The 17,965-nt window shown below is 55.6% G+C and overlaps 6 protein-coding genes across 6 annotated transcripts; 3 read left to right on the top strand and 3 right to left on the bottom strand.

Moving 5' to 3' along the window:
* Nucleotides 1–903: 903 nt before the first annotated feature.
* FCP1 (Carboxy-terminal domain (CTD) phosphatase) lies at nt 904–3,360 on the top strand (the record flags this gene model as incomplete). The annotated part of the gene is made up of 1 exon (XM_028639494.1): nt 904–3,360. One exon carries the CDS (start codon nt 904–906, stop codon nt 3,358–3,360), a length of 2,457 nt encoding a protein of 818 aa, XP_028496178.1.
* An 841-nt stretch (nt 3,361–4,201) lies between these two features.
* D7B24_005336 (uncharacterized protein) lies at nt 4,202–4,883 on the top strand (the record flags this gene model as incomplete). Its single annotated transcript, XM_028639493.1, has 4 exons — nt 4,202–4,252; nt 4,419–4,525; nt 4,633–4,785; nt 4,838–4,883. 4 exons carry the CDS (start codon nt 4,202–4,204, stop codon nt 4,881–4,883), a joined length of 357 nt encoding a protein of 118 aa, XP_028496177.1.
* A 1,376-nt stretch (nt 4,884–6,259) lies between these two features.
* On the top strand, nt 6,260–7,102 carry D7B24_005335 (uncharacterized protein; the record flags this gene model as incomplete). The annotated part of the gene is made up of 1 exon (XM_028639492.1): nt 6,260–7,102. One exon carries the CDS (start codon nt 6,260–6,262, stop codon nt 7,100–7,102), a length of 843 nt encoding a protein of 280 aa, XP_028496176.1.
* Nucleotides 7,103–7,487: 385 nt separating this feature from the next.
* D7B24_005334 (uncharacterized protein) lies at nt 7,488–9,273 on the bottom strand (the record flags this gene model as incomplete). The annotated part of the gene is made up of 6 exons (XM_028639491.1): nt 7,488–7,683; nt 7,732–7,904; nt 7,960–8,231; nt 8,283–8,519; nt 8,567–9,013; nt 9,195–9,273. 6 exons carry the CDS (start codon nt 9,271–9,273, stop codon nt 7,488–7,490), a joined length of 1,404 nt encoding a protein of 467 aa, XP_028496175.1.
* A 569-nt stretch (nt 9,274–9,842) lies between these two features.
* ATG26 (Sterol 3-beta-glucosyltransferase) lies at nt 9,843–14,440 on the bottom strand (the record flags this gene model as incomplete). The annotated part of the gene is made up of 4 exons (XM_028639490.1): nt 9,843–10,187; nt 10,242–13,394; nt 13,444–13,541; nt 13,603–14,440. The coding sequence occupies 4 exons, from the start codon at nt 14,438–14,440 to the stop codon at nt 9,843–9,845; spliced, it is 4,434 nt and encodes a 1,477-aa protein (XP_028496174.1).
* Nucleotides 14,441–16,094: 1,654 nt separating this feature from the next.
* Nucleotides 16,095–17,875, bottom strand: D7B24_005332 (uncharacterized protein; the record flags this gene model as incomplete). Its single annotated transcript, XM_028639489.1, has 2 exons — nt 16,095–17,125; nt 17,209–17,875. 2 exons carry the CDS (start codon nt 17,873–17,875, stop codon nt 16,095–16,097), a joined length of 1,698 nt encoding a protein of 565 aa, XP_028496173.1.
* Between the last annotated feature and the right edge of the window lie 90 nt (nt 17,876–17,965).

The following is a 17,965-nucleotide window of genomic DNA, read 5'->3' as shown; positions in this document are numbered from 1 at the left end:
TGCCAGGTACAAAAGGCCGGGCTTCCCACCCCCCCAATGGCAATAGTAACCCGGGTCCGGCCGCCAATTGATGCTGCCTCTGCTTGTCGTGCTTCAACCCCGACTTTGACTCCATCATCCCACATCCACACGCCACCAGCCGACATTCTTACCCATCAAAGACAGCAAAACCTCGTGGCACAAAGAGCATAGTACGGACCCGCGCATATCGGAAATTTTCTTTGACGCGCCTTGGGAACTTAAGCTCACCTCATTCCCCCGATTTTCTCTTCCTGGTCCCAATTTCCTCTTGTACCCCCATCAATATACCTAGTCTCCACCAGAGCCCCCACCTACCCGCGCCGTCTACAGACCGTACGGAACATTGTATCACCGCCGCCCGTCTCCGTTTGCAGCTGCGTCAGTGTGGCTCAGCAGACGAACACTTTGAGAGCAAGAGCCCCCCAAGCGTCAACTGAGCTCCCCACCGTAATCCGTCCCGCCGTCTTCCGCCCTTCCGCCGTCACATTTAAACCCCCCCGAAAGCTTCGACGGTCCAGACCCAGACCGAGACATCATCACCAGTTCCTCGACGAGTGGCTACCTACGACGGACCATCTATTACAACGGTTCCACTGCTGGACAACGTCCCTATACGAGCTCGAAACCTTTTCGATACCAATCCATCACTGATTCGGTTACACAAATAGCTAGCACGACCTGGCGACCGCGTCTTGCCTTGCTCCAGCTGCCGCACCCCACTCTCGTCACGACGCGCCTCGGTGCCATGGGATTGGAGGCTGCATCATCGACCATCTTAACCAATACTAGAGGTGCCTCTTGAGTACGCCGATTCAGCTTTTCCTTGCACGCAGCTACCTTTGTCTTTTCTTTTACGCGCTTCTGCTTCTAACGCACGCCAGAATGGGCAAACTCCTGTCTCTCGGCGCGCGCCTGCGCTATCCCATCACTATCACGAAGCTTCTCAAATCCAAAGGCGACACCATAAAGAAACAGGAGCCCGTCCTAGAATATTCTTTCAAGTTCATGAAGGAAGTCGGCGACCAGTTCTCCGATAACCTTCACCAGGAAGAACAAACCGCCATCAGCGAATGGGCCAGCCCGGTCGATGGCAACTTTGAGAGATGGCGCCTCCGTGAGGGCGATGTTATAGTCCGCGATATGCCCTGCATGGAGGTTGAAGAGCCTTGCGACCATGCCATCCAATTCCACGGCCTCTGCGCCGTCTGCGGTCAGGACATGACCGAGGTCAACTGGGCCAGCGACCAGATCGACACAGACCGCGCTACCGTCAACATGACCCACGACCAGACTGGACTCATGGTCAGCAACGACATGGCCGCTCGCGCCGAACACGATGCCCAAAGACGTCTGCTACGTCAGCGCAAGCTGAGTCTCGTCGTCGATCTCGATCAGACCATCATTCATGCCTGCATCGAACCCACCGTGGGCGAGTGGATGAACGACCCCGAGAACCCAAATTACGATGCTGTCAAAGACGTCCAGAAGTTCCAACTAAACGACGAAGGCCCCCGCGGTGTCACCCAGGGATGCTGGTACTACATCAAGATGCGCCCAGGACTCAGGGAGTTTCTTGAGAGGGTGGCAGAGTTATACGAGCTGCATGTCTACACCATGGGCACGCGCGCTTACGCTCTCAACATTGCCAAGATTGTTGACCCCCAGCAGAAGCTTTTCGGCAACCGCGTCATCAGCCGTGACGAGAACGGCAGCATCACATCCAAGAGCCTTCAGCGCCTTTTCCCCGTCAGCACGAATATGGTTGTCATCATTGACGACCGCGCCGACGTCTGGCCGCGCAACCGCCCGAACCTCATCAAGGTGGTACCCTATGACTTCTTCAAGGGCATCGGCGACATCAACTCGAGTTTTCTCCCTAAGCGGAGGGATATTCTTCCCGCACCCGCCGACGTGCCAAACGGTAAAACTGCCGCCATCGCGTCACCCAACATCACTCCCGAACAAGCCCAACCCCAAACGCCGGCCAAACCATCTGCGCTCGACGAGCTCGTCAGCATGTCGAGCGGCAACGACAAAAAGCTTCAGGCCGAACAGACGGAAGAGCAAGAGCGTTCGCTGGAGCATCAGATCACGGATCGCCCCCTCGCGCACATGCAAGAAGTTCTTGATAAGGAAAAGGAAGAGAAAGAAAAGGCAGCACCTGAAGAGGACAATGAACCCATTCACCGTGGACAGGTTCTACGCGATGACGATGAGGAGCTTCAGTTCTTGCAGTCGCACTTGACGCGTCTCCACGGCGATTTCTTCGAGATATACGACGCGCGCCGTGCTTCTCGGAGGGAGTCGCCCCCGAGGCAAGCACCATCCCACGACAAGCCCCGCAAAGCGTCATACGATGACGGCGTCGACTTGTCCATGGTGCCCGACGTCGGAGAGGTACTCGACGACCTCAAGGCCAAGGTGCTGCAGGATACCGTTATCGTGCTTTCTGGCTTGGTGCCGCTCGGCATCGACGTCACACAGTCTGAGATTGGCCTCCAGGCTATGAGTTATGGCGCCGAGATCCAGACGAAGGTGTCTAGGAGAGTTACTCACCTCGTCGTGGCAGCGGCGCGAACCGGGACGCAGAAGGTCAAGCAGGCTTCGCGCATCTCCAGCATCAAGATTGTCAATCAAAATTGGCTGTCTGACTGTTTGAGCCAGTGGAAGCATGTCGATGAGGCGCCATATCTTGTCGACGTTGAGCCGCACCAGCGCAGGCACAACGGGACGGCTGAGGACACAGCATCTGAAGACGGCCGACCGACACTGCGATTGCTGGGCTTGGACGGCGAGGAGCAGATCTTGGAGGACGATTCGGACGACGGGGAAGAAGACTTTGCACCTGATGACAACGGCCCCATGAGTCCCATTGAGACACTCGAAGGCTTCAACTGGGGAAGCGTCGACGATGAGCTCAATGAGTTCATGGCCGGCGACAGCGACTCTGAAGGGACGGACGGGGAGTCCCGCGCTGACGACGAAGATGGCGACAGCTCGGACGCTGAGTCTACCTCGCATTCGGGCACCAAACGCAAAGCCGAGGACACCGAAGACGAGTCTGAGGATGGTTCCGCCCTCGCGAAGCGCCAGCGAGTCGCAAAAGACCGCGGCGCCTCCAAGCTCAGTGCCGTCCGCACTTCAGGCGGCAGCGGCACCGGAGAAGAGACGGCCGAGTCCAGCAGCTTGCCCACACCGCAGGTCACAGGCGACGAGGACAACCTTGCATTCACCAATGGAGCCAGTCAGGCCGCGAGCCAGGCCGACACCGATGACCTCGACCTCGAGGCAGCAATGGAAGCCGAGATGGAGAAGGAACTGGCCGCCGCCGCTGGCTAGAGGACGCCGTTGGCCGTCTGTTGAGGGGAAGGAGGCGAGGCGGAACACGAGACACGAGGCACGCGGCCACACGCTGGTGCAAGTGCGATTGGACAATGGGATCAGTTTTTTTTATACCCCATCTCGCGTTGCAGGCAGGCATGGCAAAGGGGGAACACGGCGCGGCGCAGGCGTTTGACTGGGCTTGGCTTCCTGGGGGCGTTGATACTTGTTGATTTGGTGTTGGAAGCGTGCAAGTGTAGATGTATGATTGAAGTACCACATGGTATGTGTATTGCTCGAATGACTTTCTTGCTAAGTGATGTGACTGAGGATGGTGGGATCATGACTATGTGTGTTTGTGCGCAATGATGTTCACGATGCATTTCTCAAGGATCTGTCAAGAACGTGCGTTTGGGTCACTCAACAGAGCGCCATGTTGGCGTGGGTTGGGAATGACCTTTTTAGCAGAACTCAAGATAATAATTAAATTCTCATACACCTGGAAATCCGTCGGCCCCGCAGTTGCTTCATCTAGCTACCTCTGACGATGATCCTAATCGCGGAAAGCCGGGAGCTACCTCTCGTTGAGTCCAGGTCGGTGAGCCGGCGAGCTTCGGTGAGGAAGATGAACATCTGTTGTGGGCCCGCCAGTGTGTTTGTCCAATCAGCATATTCCTTATGTAATCCCGAAAACAACCTCAGAGCAAGCTCAACCTCCATCATCGACCACTACAATCGTATCACGACCTCCCCTCCACGCCAATTGCCTACTCTGAGTGCGCTGCATCGACCGCAGCGACCCTAAAACCCGAAGACCGATCGAATCCCGAGAGACGCGCGACATCGACATACCGCCATCATGCCCCAGGACATGCCGCCCGTGGGCGGCTACAATGCCGTTCAATACAAGGTGGGTTTACCGATCGATCTCATCGTGGCCGACAGCGATGCCAATCGGGCTCAATACAGGCGTTAATGCCTCTTGAGCACCAATGAACTTCTACGAGACTCCGCATCAGGCCCCAGGCGCCCATACAGACTTCTCCCCGAGCAACGCCGGCTAACGCTTCCCCTAGCGCAACCTCCCCGCCCGCGGCTTCCGCCCTGGAATCCTCCTCCTCGGAATGGGCGCCGTCATGGGCTACGGCTGGTACAAGCTGATCAAGGGCATCCGCGAGGCCAAGTACGTCCTCGTTTCCCCCTCCCTGCTTTGTCTCGTCTTGCTTCGGCTGCGTAGTTTGGAGTTGTTGACCAATCCTCCCTCGAACGAAAAGCTAACCACCATGCCAGCGAGCTCGCCCGTGAGAAGATGTGGGCGCGCATCCACCTCATTCCTCTCCTCCAGGCCGAGGAGGACCGTGACCAGATCCGCCGATGGTACGCCGACCAGGCGCGCGAGAAGGAGCTGCTGGGCGAGAACACGCGTGTGTACCACACGGACAGGTAGGACTGATAGGGCGGCTGGCTGTAGAGGTTTTGTGCTAACGAGGCGCAGGTTTGTCCGACCCACGTTCGCTGTTGCGCCGGAGAAGACGAAATAGACGGGAGGCCGGGTCGGGACAGGAGACTGTTGGGGAATATGAAAGAGAAAGAGCCATATCGGGTGCGAAGCGGTTGAAGAAGGGACGACAAGATCAGAGACTGTGCTTCAATGCGTTGGAATACGCAGCGAGCCGTGTACATATGGTAGTACGGAGAATGGACATCGTTCAAACTACGGGGTTGTTTGTTCTTGGGGCGTCTTCACATCGCCTTGGGGTATCGGATATCGAGAAGCTGACAACAGATGACGATGGTCGACCACGTTTGAACGAAGACAAGCCGGAAAAAATCCTACGAAAGACTAAAATGTGTGGGAAGGGCACCGGACTGAAAACATTCATCTGACGCCTCGAGACAATACTGGATCCTATTCTCGGCCGCGACCCCTGACAGAAACGATTCCTGGCATACGGTGGGCGAGGCAGAAGCTATCAGCGATGGAAAACGAGGGGCGACAGTGATGATGGGTGCGATGACGTGGTTTAAGGCGGTCACATGTTCGATTTCCATTCGTGTTATGGAGCACAGCCAGGTATTCGCCCTTCATCTCAGTGTGGATGTCTCGGCAAGGGCGAGCACTTCTGACGACCAACGCATACATAAATGGATCCGTTCTCACGGACATGAACAGCATCCATCAAGCTGTTTAACCAGGACATTGTCACCAGACGAATGACAACGAAATGATAGGAATGCTGGAGCCAACTGCTACCCCCTTTCTTTAGTACCCTCGTGCATAAGTACTCGTCTTGATGTTAGATGATATGCTGACTTCGCATGAACATATATGCCAACAGTATTGGAGACTTGGGCGAAAGACGTCGATGATCTCGCGCGTCAGTCTTGATGGATTTTTTAACGTGTCCCAAGCTCTACATCGTTTTCCGCACATTTGTCGACGGTATGGAACCCTGACGACGAGCCTCAAGTATGATGAAAAGTTTGCGGCGCTCGATAAGAAGCACTATAAGAAACATCAAGCCAGTTACGGACCAGGCGAGGCATGCAACATGCGTCCCGCCCTAGCTTCGCGGTCACGAAAGTACTACCGTTCAAGGCAGGCCTAAATTGCCTCAACTGGCGATGGCGGCAGCACCCTAAAACTTAAAGCGAAACGAAACAATTATCTTGCAAATTTATATCAGCACGCCTGACACTCATTCAGGACTTTTCAGTCAGGTTCCACATTCGCGCGTCTCACTGATGAACTAATCATTCTGCTGCCGTGTGCCGTTGGGATCCGCTTGAGAGGCGCCTGATACATGACCCAATTGACAGCCCGCATCGTCGTCAGAAGTCAAACAAACGATCACCACAATCAACTTACAACAACAACAATCATCACCTGTCGCTTCCGAAATCCAGAGCCTGCAGCATGGCTGTTGAGACGAATGTCAAACTCGCGGTCCTTATTGATGCCGACAATGTCTCCCCGGCCATGGCGGCACCGCTTCTCGCCGAAGTCGCCAAGTTCGGCACGGCGTTCGCCCGACGAGCCTACGGCGACTGGACTGGCAACAGTCTCCGAAGCTGGAAGGAGCAGCTGCTTACGCAGTCGATTCAGCCCGTCCAACAATTCGCGTACACGTCGGGCAAAAATGCGACCGACTCGGCCATGATCATCGACGCCATGGACCTGCTGTACACAAATCGCTTCGACGGTTTCTGCTTGGCATCGAGTGACAGCGATTTTACCCGTCTGGCGGCCCGCATCCGCGAGTCGGGCCTGGTCGTGTATGGCTTCGGCGAGCGCAAGACGCCCAAGCCATTTGTCGCAGCGTGCGACAAGTTTACTCACTTTGAGAACATTCTCTACAATGACGAGCAGCTCGTGGCCGTGCAGCCGTCATTGCCAGCGGTAGCTACAGTGCCGACAGCTAAGGCGAGCAACAGCAATGCTGTTCTGGCTCAGCGATCGTCACAAGCAGTGCCGTCATTGAAGAACGAGGCCCAACTGGCAAAGCAGTTGCGCATGGCCATCGAGGCAGCTTCAGACGAAGAAGGGTGGGCCAACCTAGCCAAGGTTGGCGGTCTCATCACGAAGCAGCATCCCGACTTTGATCCGCGAACGTACGGCTTCACCAAGCTTAGCGAACTCGTCATTGCGACCGAGTTGTTTCACATCGACAGACGGAGCCCAGGTGCTGGAAAGCCAATGGTCATCTACGCTAGGGACAAGCGGCAGCGGCGTTTCGGCGCACTTAGTCAAGGCTCTTGATGGCTCTTCGTCGATGAACTATGGGAGGGTATGCATGCATTATGGAGAGGAGAAACTGGTCGTAATGAAAGCCAAGGGTGAAGGGGTATTTCAGCCCTACCGCTATCTGGTTCGAAAGCCTCGCGCTGTCTTCATCATATGGTGGCAACAAGTGGAAGAGAGATCTTTCTCTTTTGACTGACAAGGGGAAAAGTAGTCGGACTTCACTGGCACCACCATGATTGTAATGAATCGCTTGAGATTTCTTACCGAGTAGAGATGAGCGCCATCAGGTAATAGCTGTCTGCCACAAAAAAACCCCCACTAACTTACATTCTTTCGTGCTCCTATCTCGTCTCTGACCATGACGGCCATCCGAGGCTTAACACCCAACTGCCATGACATGTCATTCATTCGCGACTCTCTCGAAGATGATGGGATCGAAAGGCGCTTCGGGAAGCAAATCCCCATTGGTATTTCCATCCAGCTCCCTCAAAGCCCGCGTGCCATCGGCCTTTTCCGTGAAGTACTGCTCTCCGAGCCGTGTCTTGTACGTGCTGAAGACATTGGCGGCAACCAAACGCATCTCAGCCCAGGCAAGGCTGTACCCGTTAGCAGATTGGTACCCCGTCAAAGAACACAAGACTCACTGCATGCCGATGCACATCCTTGGGCCACTTCCGAATGGCCAGAAACTCGTCTGCATCTCCTTGAATTGTGGACTGGCCCTTGGAATATCCCATCGTTCGGGATTCCAGTCATTGGGCTCATGGAAAACGTCGGGATCCATGTGAAGGCTGATTGACTGTACCGAGACTTGTGCCTGCATGTTGGTCAGCTTGGTGAGCCATCACAATCTTGAAGGCTAGGCCACTGACTCCGCCTGGGACGAAGTGCCCATCAATTGTCATGCCGCCGCTGGGAGCCTCCCGAGTCAGGGAAACAGGGGCCGGTGGATGCCGTCGAAGGGTTTCGCGGAGCACGCAGTCTAGGTAGGTAAGCTTGTTGAGGTCATGGACATTAGGTGGTGATTCCGGCGTGATACTGGCCGCACGAAGCTCTTGCTGAAGACGTTGTTGACGAAGGGCGTTTTCGGGACGCGACAGCTCGTAAAGCAACCAGGAAAGCGCGTTCGGGGTCGTGGAGGACCCTACAAAATGTTTGTAAGCGGACGCAAGATGCAAGAAGAGATGGTGCGTACCGGCCAGCCAGTGATCCAGGGCTTCGCCTGCGATGTACTTTTCATCAGGCACGGCCTCTGAACTGCCATTTGCCTTTTGGTGTTTCGCGAGCTGCAAGGCCACCGGTATGTGCCCGCCATCTGAGCTCTCGACGTCAAGTTTCAAAGCCTGCGGCGTGGCCTCGAGAGCCCATCTCTGGGTATCCGTCATGGTAATGAACCAAGAAGGGAATATCCCCTCCAGCACTTTGCTCATGCCTGTCGATGTGAGGAATGAGCGCCGAAGCAGGCAAGGAACTACTCACGAGGGAACCAGGCCATCATCAAAACCCTCAAAGAAGCAACCTCCTCCTCCATCTGGCTCGAGATCAAATAATACGACATGCTCTCCCTCTGGCCCTCTTTATTCCCCAGCAAGTCTAACCCACCAGCATCACCGAATGAGATTCTAGACATGATATCCGCAGCCAACCACCGCAACTGCGGCCACACATCAACCCCACGACTGCCTGCTGCCGTCCTCTCCGTCTCCAAATTGCTCATGAACCTAGCAACAAGCTCGCGAAGCATCTCTTGCACAGCAGTCCCCCCCACAACTGGCACTGAATACCCCGCGGCGACGGCCTTCCTCCGCAGAAAGTGCAGGTCCCCGCACCGCGTGCTGACTAGGTTCTGTTGACCAAACTGTTCCAAAAGCATTGCGTCGCCGCGAGGCCGATCGAGCCGGGGCTTGTGATTGTAGATATCCCTCACTGCGCGCGGTGATGCGAAGCAGAATGTGTTGGGACCGATCTGCACCGCTGGTCCGTATTGCTGGTGTAGTGAATGGATCATCGCGGTTCGTTTGCCTTCTCACTCGTCAATGTTGGCTGGGGAGAAGCAGAGGAGGCCGCGGTATGCAGGACAAGGGGTTAGCTTGCAGGGACAGCTTACCTTTGAGGTCGAATCTTGCCATCCAGAGATCCGTCATCTTGGCCCAGAACGGACCGGGGACGTTGGAACGAGATGACATGACGTTGGGAGGTCAGGAACATGAGGAACTGTCCACTTGAATGAAGATCAACGGAGAGACGAACAGGTGACGGGGAAATGCGAAAGAGTCAAACAAGCAACTGCGTCTGCTTCTGTGTGTAGCTTGAACATACAGCAAAGAAGCAAAGAAGCCCGGCTCGAACAGGCCTGGGGAACCCTCGACCTCCTCTTGATTAATGGTATTGCGACTTCGTAACTGTCCGCAGCGCGAACCTCAGTCACCGAGAGCCCGTGCTTTAGGCTGCCGCCAAAGCCACCACGGACCCGGCCACGCCCGGCACCCAACCGCGACTCCGGGCTTCGGCCCCTGCGGGATCCGTGTTCGTATTCTCTACGCAAACACCACAGCCACCATGCATGTCTCCATGTAATCATATTATTAGCAATACCTCTATCGGTTCTGTCATGACTGTCGTGATCGGGCACCGCAAACAAGCCTCGTAACCCAAACGCCTAGCCAAATGTATGATAACAAACATCCATATCAGGCTGGCGCGTTGCAGCCAATCGTCCCGTACCTCCTCACATAGGCTCCCACGAATCGGCTCGCTAAGCAGCAACTTGCGATCCGGGGCTACTGCCCAGCACCTTGCTGCCTAAACTCTTGCTATCGGCTCTCAGGGTTCCCATGCCGGGGACATGCCCGCCGCTGGCAGATGCATGCATTGCCGAAAGCCGCTGTGTGACGATGTCCGGGTCCGGCTCGTCACCGCCGATAAAGGTCCAACTCTCCTCCTCCTCATCCGCATCCGCATCGGGGTCCGAGCCCGTCCTCGCGTCAGCCTGCTGGCCTTGGGCTCCCTTGCGGTTCTTGTCGCCCTTGCGCTTGACGAGGCTTGTGGCGTACTCCATATCGCGGTAAATGCACTGGATGGCGCTCTCGACACCGTTTTCCTGCAAGTGTTAGTACCCGTTGACTCTGACTTGACGTGGCTTATGAAAACGTACCTTGCGGATTTGCTCGCCCAGCACGCGCGCCTTGATGATCATGCGCTCGTTGTGCGTCGCCTCCCACAGAGCACGCGCGAAGCTGGTGGCTCCCCACTTCTTCAGACAGATACCAACCCCAATGTCCTCAACCCGGTTACCGAAGAAGAATTGGTCGCCAAAGAACGGACGGATGATTGTCGGGATGCCTGCGCGTAGACTCGCGCCCGTAGTTCCGCTGCCGCCATGATGCGCCGCGGCGTCAATCTGTGAGAACAACCAGTCATGCGGCGCGCTCTTAATGACGTGAATCTCGGGTGGCATGACCGGCTCCTCGCGCTTGGATGTTGCAGCAGCATCATCAGTGCCGGCATCGCCGCTGCTTGCCACACGGTCTGACCAGCCCTTGGAAAGGATGCAGCGCACGTCGGCCTTGAGCACAGCATCAATGACCTCCTGCGTCATCTTAGCTGTGTCGTTGACAATAATGGAGCCAAACCCAACGTAGACGAGCTTCTTATCGTCGGCGCGCGCCTGAGCAATAAAGTCAGTCAGCTCCTTGGGCGGTTCCCACTTGGTAGCTTCGTCCAGGAACCAGTATCCTGTAACGCGAATCCAGTCGGAAAAGTCGAGCGGCGGCGCCACGACCGAGGGCGAGAAATTGTACAAGAACGGGACCTTGTTCGGCTGCATCTTTTCGAGGTTCGTGTTTGGCAGCTTGAGCGTCTTGTTCCTCCAGCGATTGACCTGTCCTGCCGTCGCCTTCCAGAAGATATTGTCGAACATGATGTACGTCATGTAGTTATAGGCACCGCCCAATTTCGACTCGGGCACAACAAAGGCGTGTGGGTACGCTCGCGTCCGCGTCCACGGCATTGTGAAGGCTCGGAAGTATGGGATGCCCAAGGCTTCGGCAACATGAATGCCCGCCATGGCACTCGGGCTCTCAATCAGTAGGTCCGATCCCTGGCAAGCCTCCCAAGCTGAGACAAGAAGTTCGTCCAGCCAGCCACGGAACATTGAGTTGGCTTCGCGAATGAAAGAAAATGTGAAAGTGCCATTTTCAATGCACAGCCGCATGAGCTCACCGGGATCGCCTTCGACCTTAGCGAACTCGATCCCATGACTTTCGATCCACGGCTGGAACTCGGCATGTGTTGCGATGCGCGGCCTGTGACCCTCGGCGATGAGCCCCTTGCACAAAGCAATGTATGGCTGCACGTCACCCCGCGAACCAATAGTCAGGCAGGTGACCTTAAGCGACTGTGCGGGCTTGAAGTTGAGGAAAGATGCCTTGGGGTCATCGAAGAGAATCGTCGGAGCGTCGCTGAGGCAGGATGTCTGCTCGGGCAGCTTGACCTCGTGATCGTGGAACTCATCCTGCCGAGCCTCCTTGAGGGCTTCCCTCTCAGCCAGCGCATACTCGGCATCCTCCTTGTCCTCCTGGTTGAGCATGCCCGAGTTATGTAGGAAGCGCGACCGCTCGACACTCTTCAGGAGATGGCCGAAGCAATCCTCGCGCGCGTCGCGCTGACTGAATTCGAAAAATACCTCCTCATGACCGCGGATGACTAAAACCAACCCAGAGTATCCAAATCGGAATCCCTTCTCCTTATCGACATTCTCAATATCCTTGAGAGGGAGAATGAGCTTGGTTCGTGTTCCAGGGAGGAGGCTTCGGAAACACAGGAAGCGGTCGCTGATGTAAATCTTGCCATAGAGCGGTAACACCTGGAATAGGAAGCCATAGTACGTCACCTGCAGCTTCTCAGTCTCAGGCAGCGCGAAGTGCGCGCGGAACCGCTCTGTCGATAATTGGACCCTCCCCTCCGAATCCTCATACAAATCCTCGTCATCCGTACGCGTTTCGGGCGGCGCATCGTAGTGCTTCCGGTTGCCCTTCCACATACCAGACACCTTTTCAACGTAGCCCATGGATTCCGTCGCCAACATAGAGCTCATGCGGCGGCTTGAACTGTTAAGGTACTCGGCAAAGGCACCGACCCGCTGCAGGGGATAGGCGCCCATCTTCGTGATGCTCTGCAGGGAGGGGCCTTTGTTGGGATCATCGGCTATATAGCCTGTTGTGGCAGCGTGTTGGCCGGAATATGTTGCAAGAGCCGGAGGTGATTGAGTTCCTTGGACCGTCTTCTTAGACGACTGTCGTGTGCGCGATCCCGAGCGGCGCATGGTCGGGCTCTGGAAAACGTCACTACGATGTAGAATCTGACTAGCTGAGGCATCTTCATTGGATGAGGCCGCCATGGCAGAGAAGCTAGGATCCTCCATCGATGACTGGACGTATGAATCGGATGACTCGTTCTTGTCGACCGTGTTGCGTGAATCCTCCAGTCGGTTTCGGCTGTGCGAGCGGCTGCCACTGAAGCTGCGGCGCGGAGAGGCATCACGAGTGACGCTCGACAAATCAAGGCTTTTGCGGCCAAAGACCCTGAAAGCATCCATGCTGGGCCTGGCCACATCGGCACTGGGTCGAGGACTCGGTCCGAGAGGACTTGTCGGTGACATGGGCGACAACGTAGCCTTGACATTTTCGGGCAGTCTGGCAATGCCAATCTTATCAGGGCCTATACTGCGTCGGTTTGCGGCAATCGACGTCCGCGCAGATGCACCCTTGGGTAAATCTGCGGGATCCTTCGTCTCGGCCGACGCACCCTCAAACATGATTTTCAACACGTTGATGGCTTCCTTGCCAAAGCTGAAAAATGAGAAGAAGTACTCGTCAATAGCGTATGTCTCGTCATTGTCGATGACGCGAATCTTGCAGGTGTCGGCAAACTGCAACATCTGACTGTCTTCAATGTCGATAACATTCTCGATGGGCATGGAAATCTTGACGCTGTCGCCGTCATTGTGGGATCGGAAGATGACGCGCTGGAGGCTCTTCACCCATTCCTTTGCGCTTGGCGCACTGTCCGCCCGGAAATGATATGTGCGGTGGCTCGTCGTCACTGAAAAGTGCAGGCCGGCCTTATCCTTGTCGGTGATGCTCGCAGAAATGCCGTAGCGTAGATCGATCTGACCGCTGGGAAAGTAGACGTTGGAAGGATCGCGGTAGTAGGTAAGAACGTCACCCTTCATACGGAACCAGTAGCGGTTGTACTTGGGGTTGCGTTTGCCGGATTTGGAGAGGTAGCCCGACTTGACAACCTCGTGCTGGGTCTGTTAGTGTTTGATAGACGAACGAGGAAGGGGAGAGACATGCGGCTTTCTTAGGAAGATATGCATAGAAACAGATATGCCTGGCTGTAATATACATGTAACCTTGCAAGAGTACGCTCTGGAGAAGCCAGCATGGGTATTCTGGGACGAGTTAGCTCCCTGAACATGGCTAAAGAAACAAAGTAGACGGGGCTCAACATACCCTCAATGACCTCCTCCGGCTTGGTGAACTCGAATATCTCGGCCAATCGCAGTGCCAAAGGGCTCGGTCCTAAGTCGCTCGAATCACGGCGAGAATGCTCACTTGTCAGGCGGTCGAGGTCAAAACTAGGCCGCGAAGCCACATCCGCCCGGGCCTCGAGCATACGGCTCATGACGGGTGCTAGTTTATACTGATCCTGGTCCTCCTCAGCCGACTCGTGCAGTGAGGATTGCGGCACGGAGGACTCGCTTGCGTCTTCGGACGGGGGCTCCAGCTTCGACGCTTCTTTCTTGGACCTCCGTTTCCCGAGGCGAGGCAAAGCCTGAAGAGAGCGGGCAATGACGTTGCCTGCCGAGCCAGACCGACGATGACGGCGTTCCTTAGTCGCTTTGCCCATGACGGTCGTTTTGGAGAGGTTAGACTCTGGTCTCGGCGAAGTGGCTGTGTGCTTGTCAGGCTTTGTCGTCTGGTGGCCCGACTCGTCGTCGTCGTCACTCGATTGGCCCTCGAACCGATCGTGAAAGTCGACTCGCGAACCGGCAGCAGCAATGAGACCAAAGATGCTCTGGTTCATGTTCATGAACATGGGAGGTCCATTTTGGGTGTTACCGGCAGGCATAAGGTCTTCCTCGTCTTCACTGTCATTCCCGCCCTTTAGCCTTTCTGGCAGGTCCATGGCGTAGGTTTCGTTGCGACGTTTTCTTCGAAGCTTCCTGGCCACGCGCCTCTTGGGGTCCTCGTCGGTGGGCGTAGGGGTGGGTTGGGCAGAGTTAGGACTGGCAGTGGTAGGAGAAAGGGCCGTCGAGATGGCTGGTAGGGAGGGATGTGTCGGCGCCATGATAGCGGCTGGTGGCGGGCAGCCGTAGAGGTGTGAAGAGGTATCCGCCGACGAAGGGGGCGTGTCGGAGGAAGGGTCAGACAGGTTGCGGTGACAGGGTCACGATAGGGAGCTGACAGATTTGCAAGCTGACAGCAGGCAGAAGTAGGTAATTTTGGGGATCACCCAGCTCGAGGCACAAAGGTCGAAAAGGATCCGAAATGTCCGGGCACTCGATCAGTCGGTCAAGTTCGGAGGAGGCGGATGGGTGGGTGGTTGGCTTTCGGTAGTTTGCTTTCGATCGGTCAGGCGACTGGATGGTTGGTTGCCTGACTAGGCTGATGATGGGTGCCGGTATATATCAGGGTTGCACGCCTCCATTGGTGATGATAGATCTGTTGTGGATGTTGGTCTGCATCAGTTGCCTGTCGAAGCAACAATGGAGAGTCGAGGACCTCAGACACGGACACGCTGGGACCCTGGGAGCTGGAGGAGGGGGCAGGAGCCTGGATGGTCAACTAAGGGTTGGCGCCATCCGCTGCCGGGCCGGGGGTCAGGGTACTGTCTGAATCATGATTGGCTGTGCGGTCACTCGCTGGGCGTCTTGGTGGGGGTTGTCTCCCCTGTAACGAGTGCTATCAACCATCCCGATAGCGATAACAGCCTAGAATCGAAGCCACTGGCCCTGGGCCATCCGGCACGACTGCCTGGCCAAGCCTATCGACAGCTCCAATGACGACAACCTATCCCCACACGGGCACCACGTCCCTTGAAAGGAACCCACAATGTGCCTCGTGCTACTGGACCCCGTCACAGGGCGCCCTCAGTTTCCCTATCCACCATCACCAGATCTATCACATGTGATCTTCCGTGACTCTATCAGCAGGCTTTCCCCTTTTGGATTCCATCCTGATGATATTGATAAGATCATAATCGCATCTGCCAAATGCAGGCGGCGGCTAGCCAAAGATTCCTTCCTTTTTGCTATGAAACGGTGCACGAATAAGCTTATCCTTTTGTGGACCGTTGAGCAGTGCCCCGAATTTAGAACTCAACCCGAGCATTCCCTGCCGCTCGGAAAGCCTCCGCCCCAAGGCTAACCACGTAACGCACCTCAAAGTCGCAAGTTGATCTTCCATGAACAAACCTCAGACCACAGGGATCAGGCCTCAAGCCCTACGATCGATCTAACGGGACTGAATAAGATGACCACTTCATGCGAGCCATAACAAAAACGAATAAGCGGCTTCATCGTCATCAGCACCTGTCAGTGTAGCTAGAGCAACGAAGGTGAATACAACGCTAGGAGGAAAAACCTGATAGCGAATTCTTGCACTTCAACTTGTCCGTTGATTGCCATTACAAATTCATCGATCAGAATGGAGGCCTCTAAATAGCAGCAGGATCGTTGTCGCTTTCGTAATGTGGAGTACTTCGTCCAACATTGTCAACCCTGCCAGCCACCGCAAATGTAGCAACATGATCTTCACCTGTAAAGTCAGCTCTGAGTGATGAGCCATGCTCATGCACAGCTGCCTTGCCAGGTCTACATCGACATGGTAGAGCCACAAACCAATCCGCGAACAAGCACGACGACATACCAGCCAACCCTTGAACACCCTCGCTTGAAACATCCAAAGGACAAAAACCACTGTTCATACAACATATCATGCGCTTACATCCAGAGCGTCAACTTGCCACTGCCGTTGCCTCCCGCGACCCAGTCCAGGGTAGGGTGAAAGTGCGCCACCGCCGGCACTGCAGTGATGCCATCGCCGTCGAGCTGAGCGATTTGCTCGCCATCCGCTGCAAAGACATCCACGAACCTGTTCATATTTCCGATCGTGAACTTCTGAATGCCATCTCTTGGCTGTAGCTGCCACTTGGGCTTGAGAATGGTGACCCATCGACCGGTCTGGTTGTTGTGTTTGACCTGCACCGCCGGCGTCATAGTCTCTGCACCAATGTCGTGGCCCGGCGCCCAGGTGCTGGCAGCAGTAAAGTCATAAATTTTGATCGTGTCGTCGTACGATGATGTGGCGAGATGACCGGCAGGGCTCCACGACGCATAGGAGACAGAAAGCCTGGACTCGTGCTCGCCCAGCAGCGCAGGATGCTGGAGATCGCCTTTGCCGGTTATCTTTCGAAGGTCCCAAATCTTCATCGTTCGGTCGAGTGACGCTGTAGCAACCAGGTGGGGCTGAAGCGGATGCAGAGAGAAGCCGCCGATCTTGTTATCGGACAAACTCCAGACTTCGTGCTCGCCTGAAGGTGTTCGGATATCATGACGTCCGAAACCGCCATGAAGTGTCGAAAAGTAGAGTAGGTTCGAATCATTGGTCGGCATCTCCATTGCCGACATAGGCATGTCCTCCATTACATCATCGGGGGCAAACACCTGCACAGACATGCCCTTTTCGAGATCGAGCTTTCGGATCGTCGAATCGTAAGAAGACGTGTATACGGCGTTGTCGTCGGCTGGTGAGAAGACAAAGGCCGAGGCTGTCTTTGTATGAAATTTAAAGGCGCTGATGATCGGATCAGGCTCGTCCCACTCCTCGTCCTCGTCTTCAGGAGGTTCCGGAGCCTTCTGAGAGGCATCGAACACGCCGATCGCGCCTTCCTTATCGCCCGCGAAAATAACAGGCTTGTCCTCTGTAGGATGGAAACCGAGGGAGTAGACCCGCTGAGGCGTGATTTTGATAGCTATAGAACGTCAGCCACATGTTGCGAGAGCCAGAAGGAAAAAAAAATTGTAATGCGCCAGCGTCAAGCGAGAAGAAACGTACTGTTTGGCATCCAACCCTCGTAGAGCTTGAGGCCATCCATGCGTAGCCGTAGGTCTTTCAGGTCTTTGTCGGTCGTATTTTTGATATCGTCCTCCGTGAACGTTCGCTGGCCGGGTTGAGCACCACGGGAAAGCCCCTTAAGGCCCTGTAGACCCTCAAGTCCCGCGCTCCACTTCTTCCCCTCCACAAGGGCATCGCCGAGGTTCAAGTCGCCAGAGAAGCGCATGCGCTTCGCCCTCTCGAGAGGTGACTCGAGTGCTGTGTCTTCAAACGCACGCTTTGCGTCGTCCTTGTCGGGGCCAAGACCGGCGACACGCGAGCTGCGTCGCGTGGCCATGGCTGGTTCGCGCTTCACAGGCGCATCTCGAGTTCTCTTTGACGGTTTCGATGCTCGGGTGGGTGTGGGCTTGGACGCCGGGATAATCTTGCTCGCAGTCGCCGAAATGTCCTTGAGTAGGGCTTGGTTCGCAGCAATGTTCTCGAGACGACGCTTTTCAAAGGCGCTCATAGCAGCGGGGGCCTCCTTTTTGACTGGCACCGGCGGAGATTCGGGTTCAGGTGCCTGCTCATCTCGTGCGAGTTCGTCGGTTTCCGAATCTGAATCCTCCTTGTATTGTGGCTTTGCTTTCACCTCCGTTCTCCCCGTCGATCTCCTGGTGACGGGCATTTTGGATTGCGGGATGAGCCACTTGCGCATTTGGTTTCGGGAAGAAAGTGTCCAGGAAAATAGAGTCGCAGAGGCCACAAGAGAGGAATA

Source organism: Verticillium nonalfalfae (genome assembly GCF_003724135.2).
Source record: "Verticillium nonalfalfae strain VnAa140/NRRL 66861 chromosome Unknown scaffold_32, whole genome shotgun sequence".
Lineage (NCBI taxonomy): Eukaryota > Fungi > Ascomycota > Sordariomycetes > Glomerellales > Plectosphaerellaceae > Verticillium > Verticillium nonalfalfae.
The sequence above is the reverse complement of the archived record's forward strand: the minus strand, read 5'-3'. Positions and strand labels throughout refer to the sequence as shown.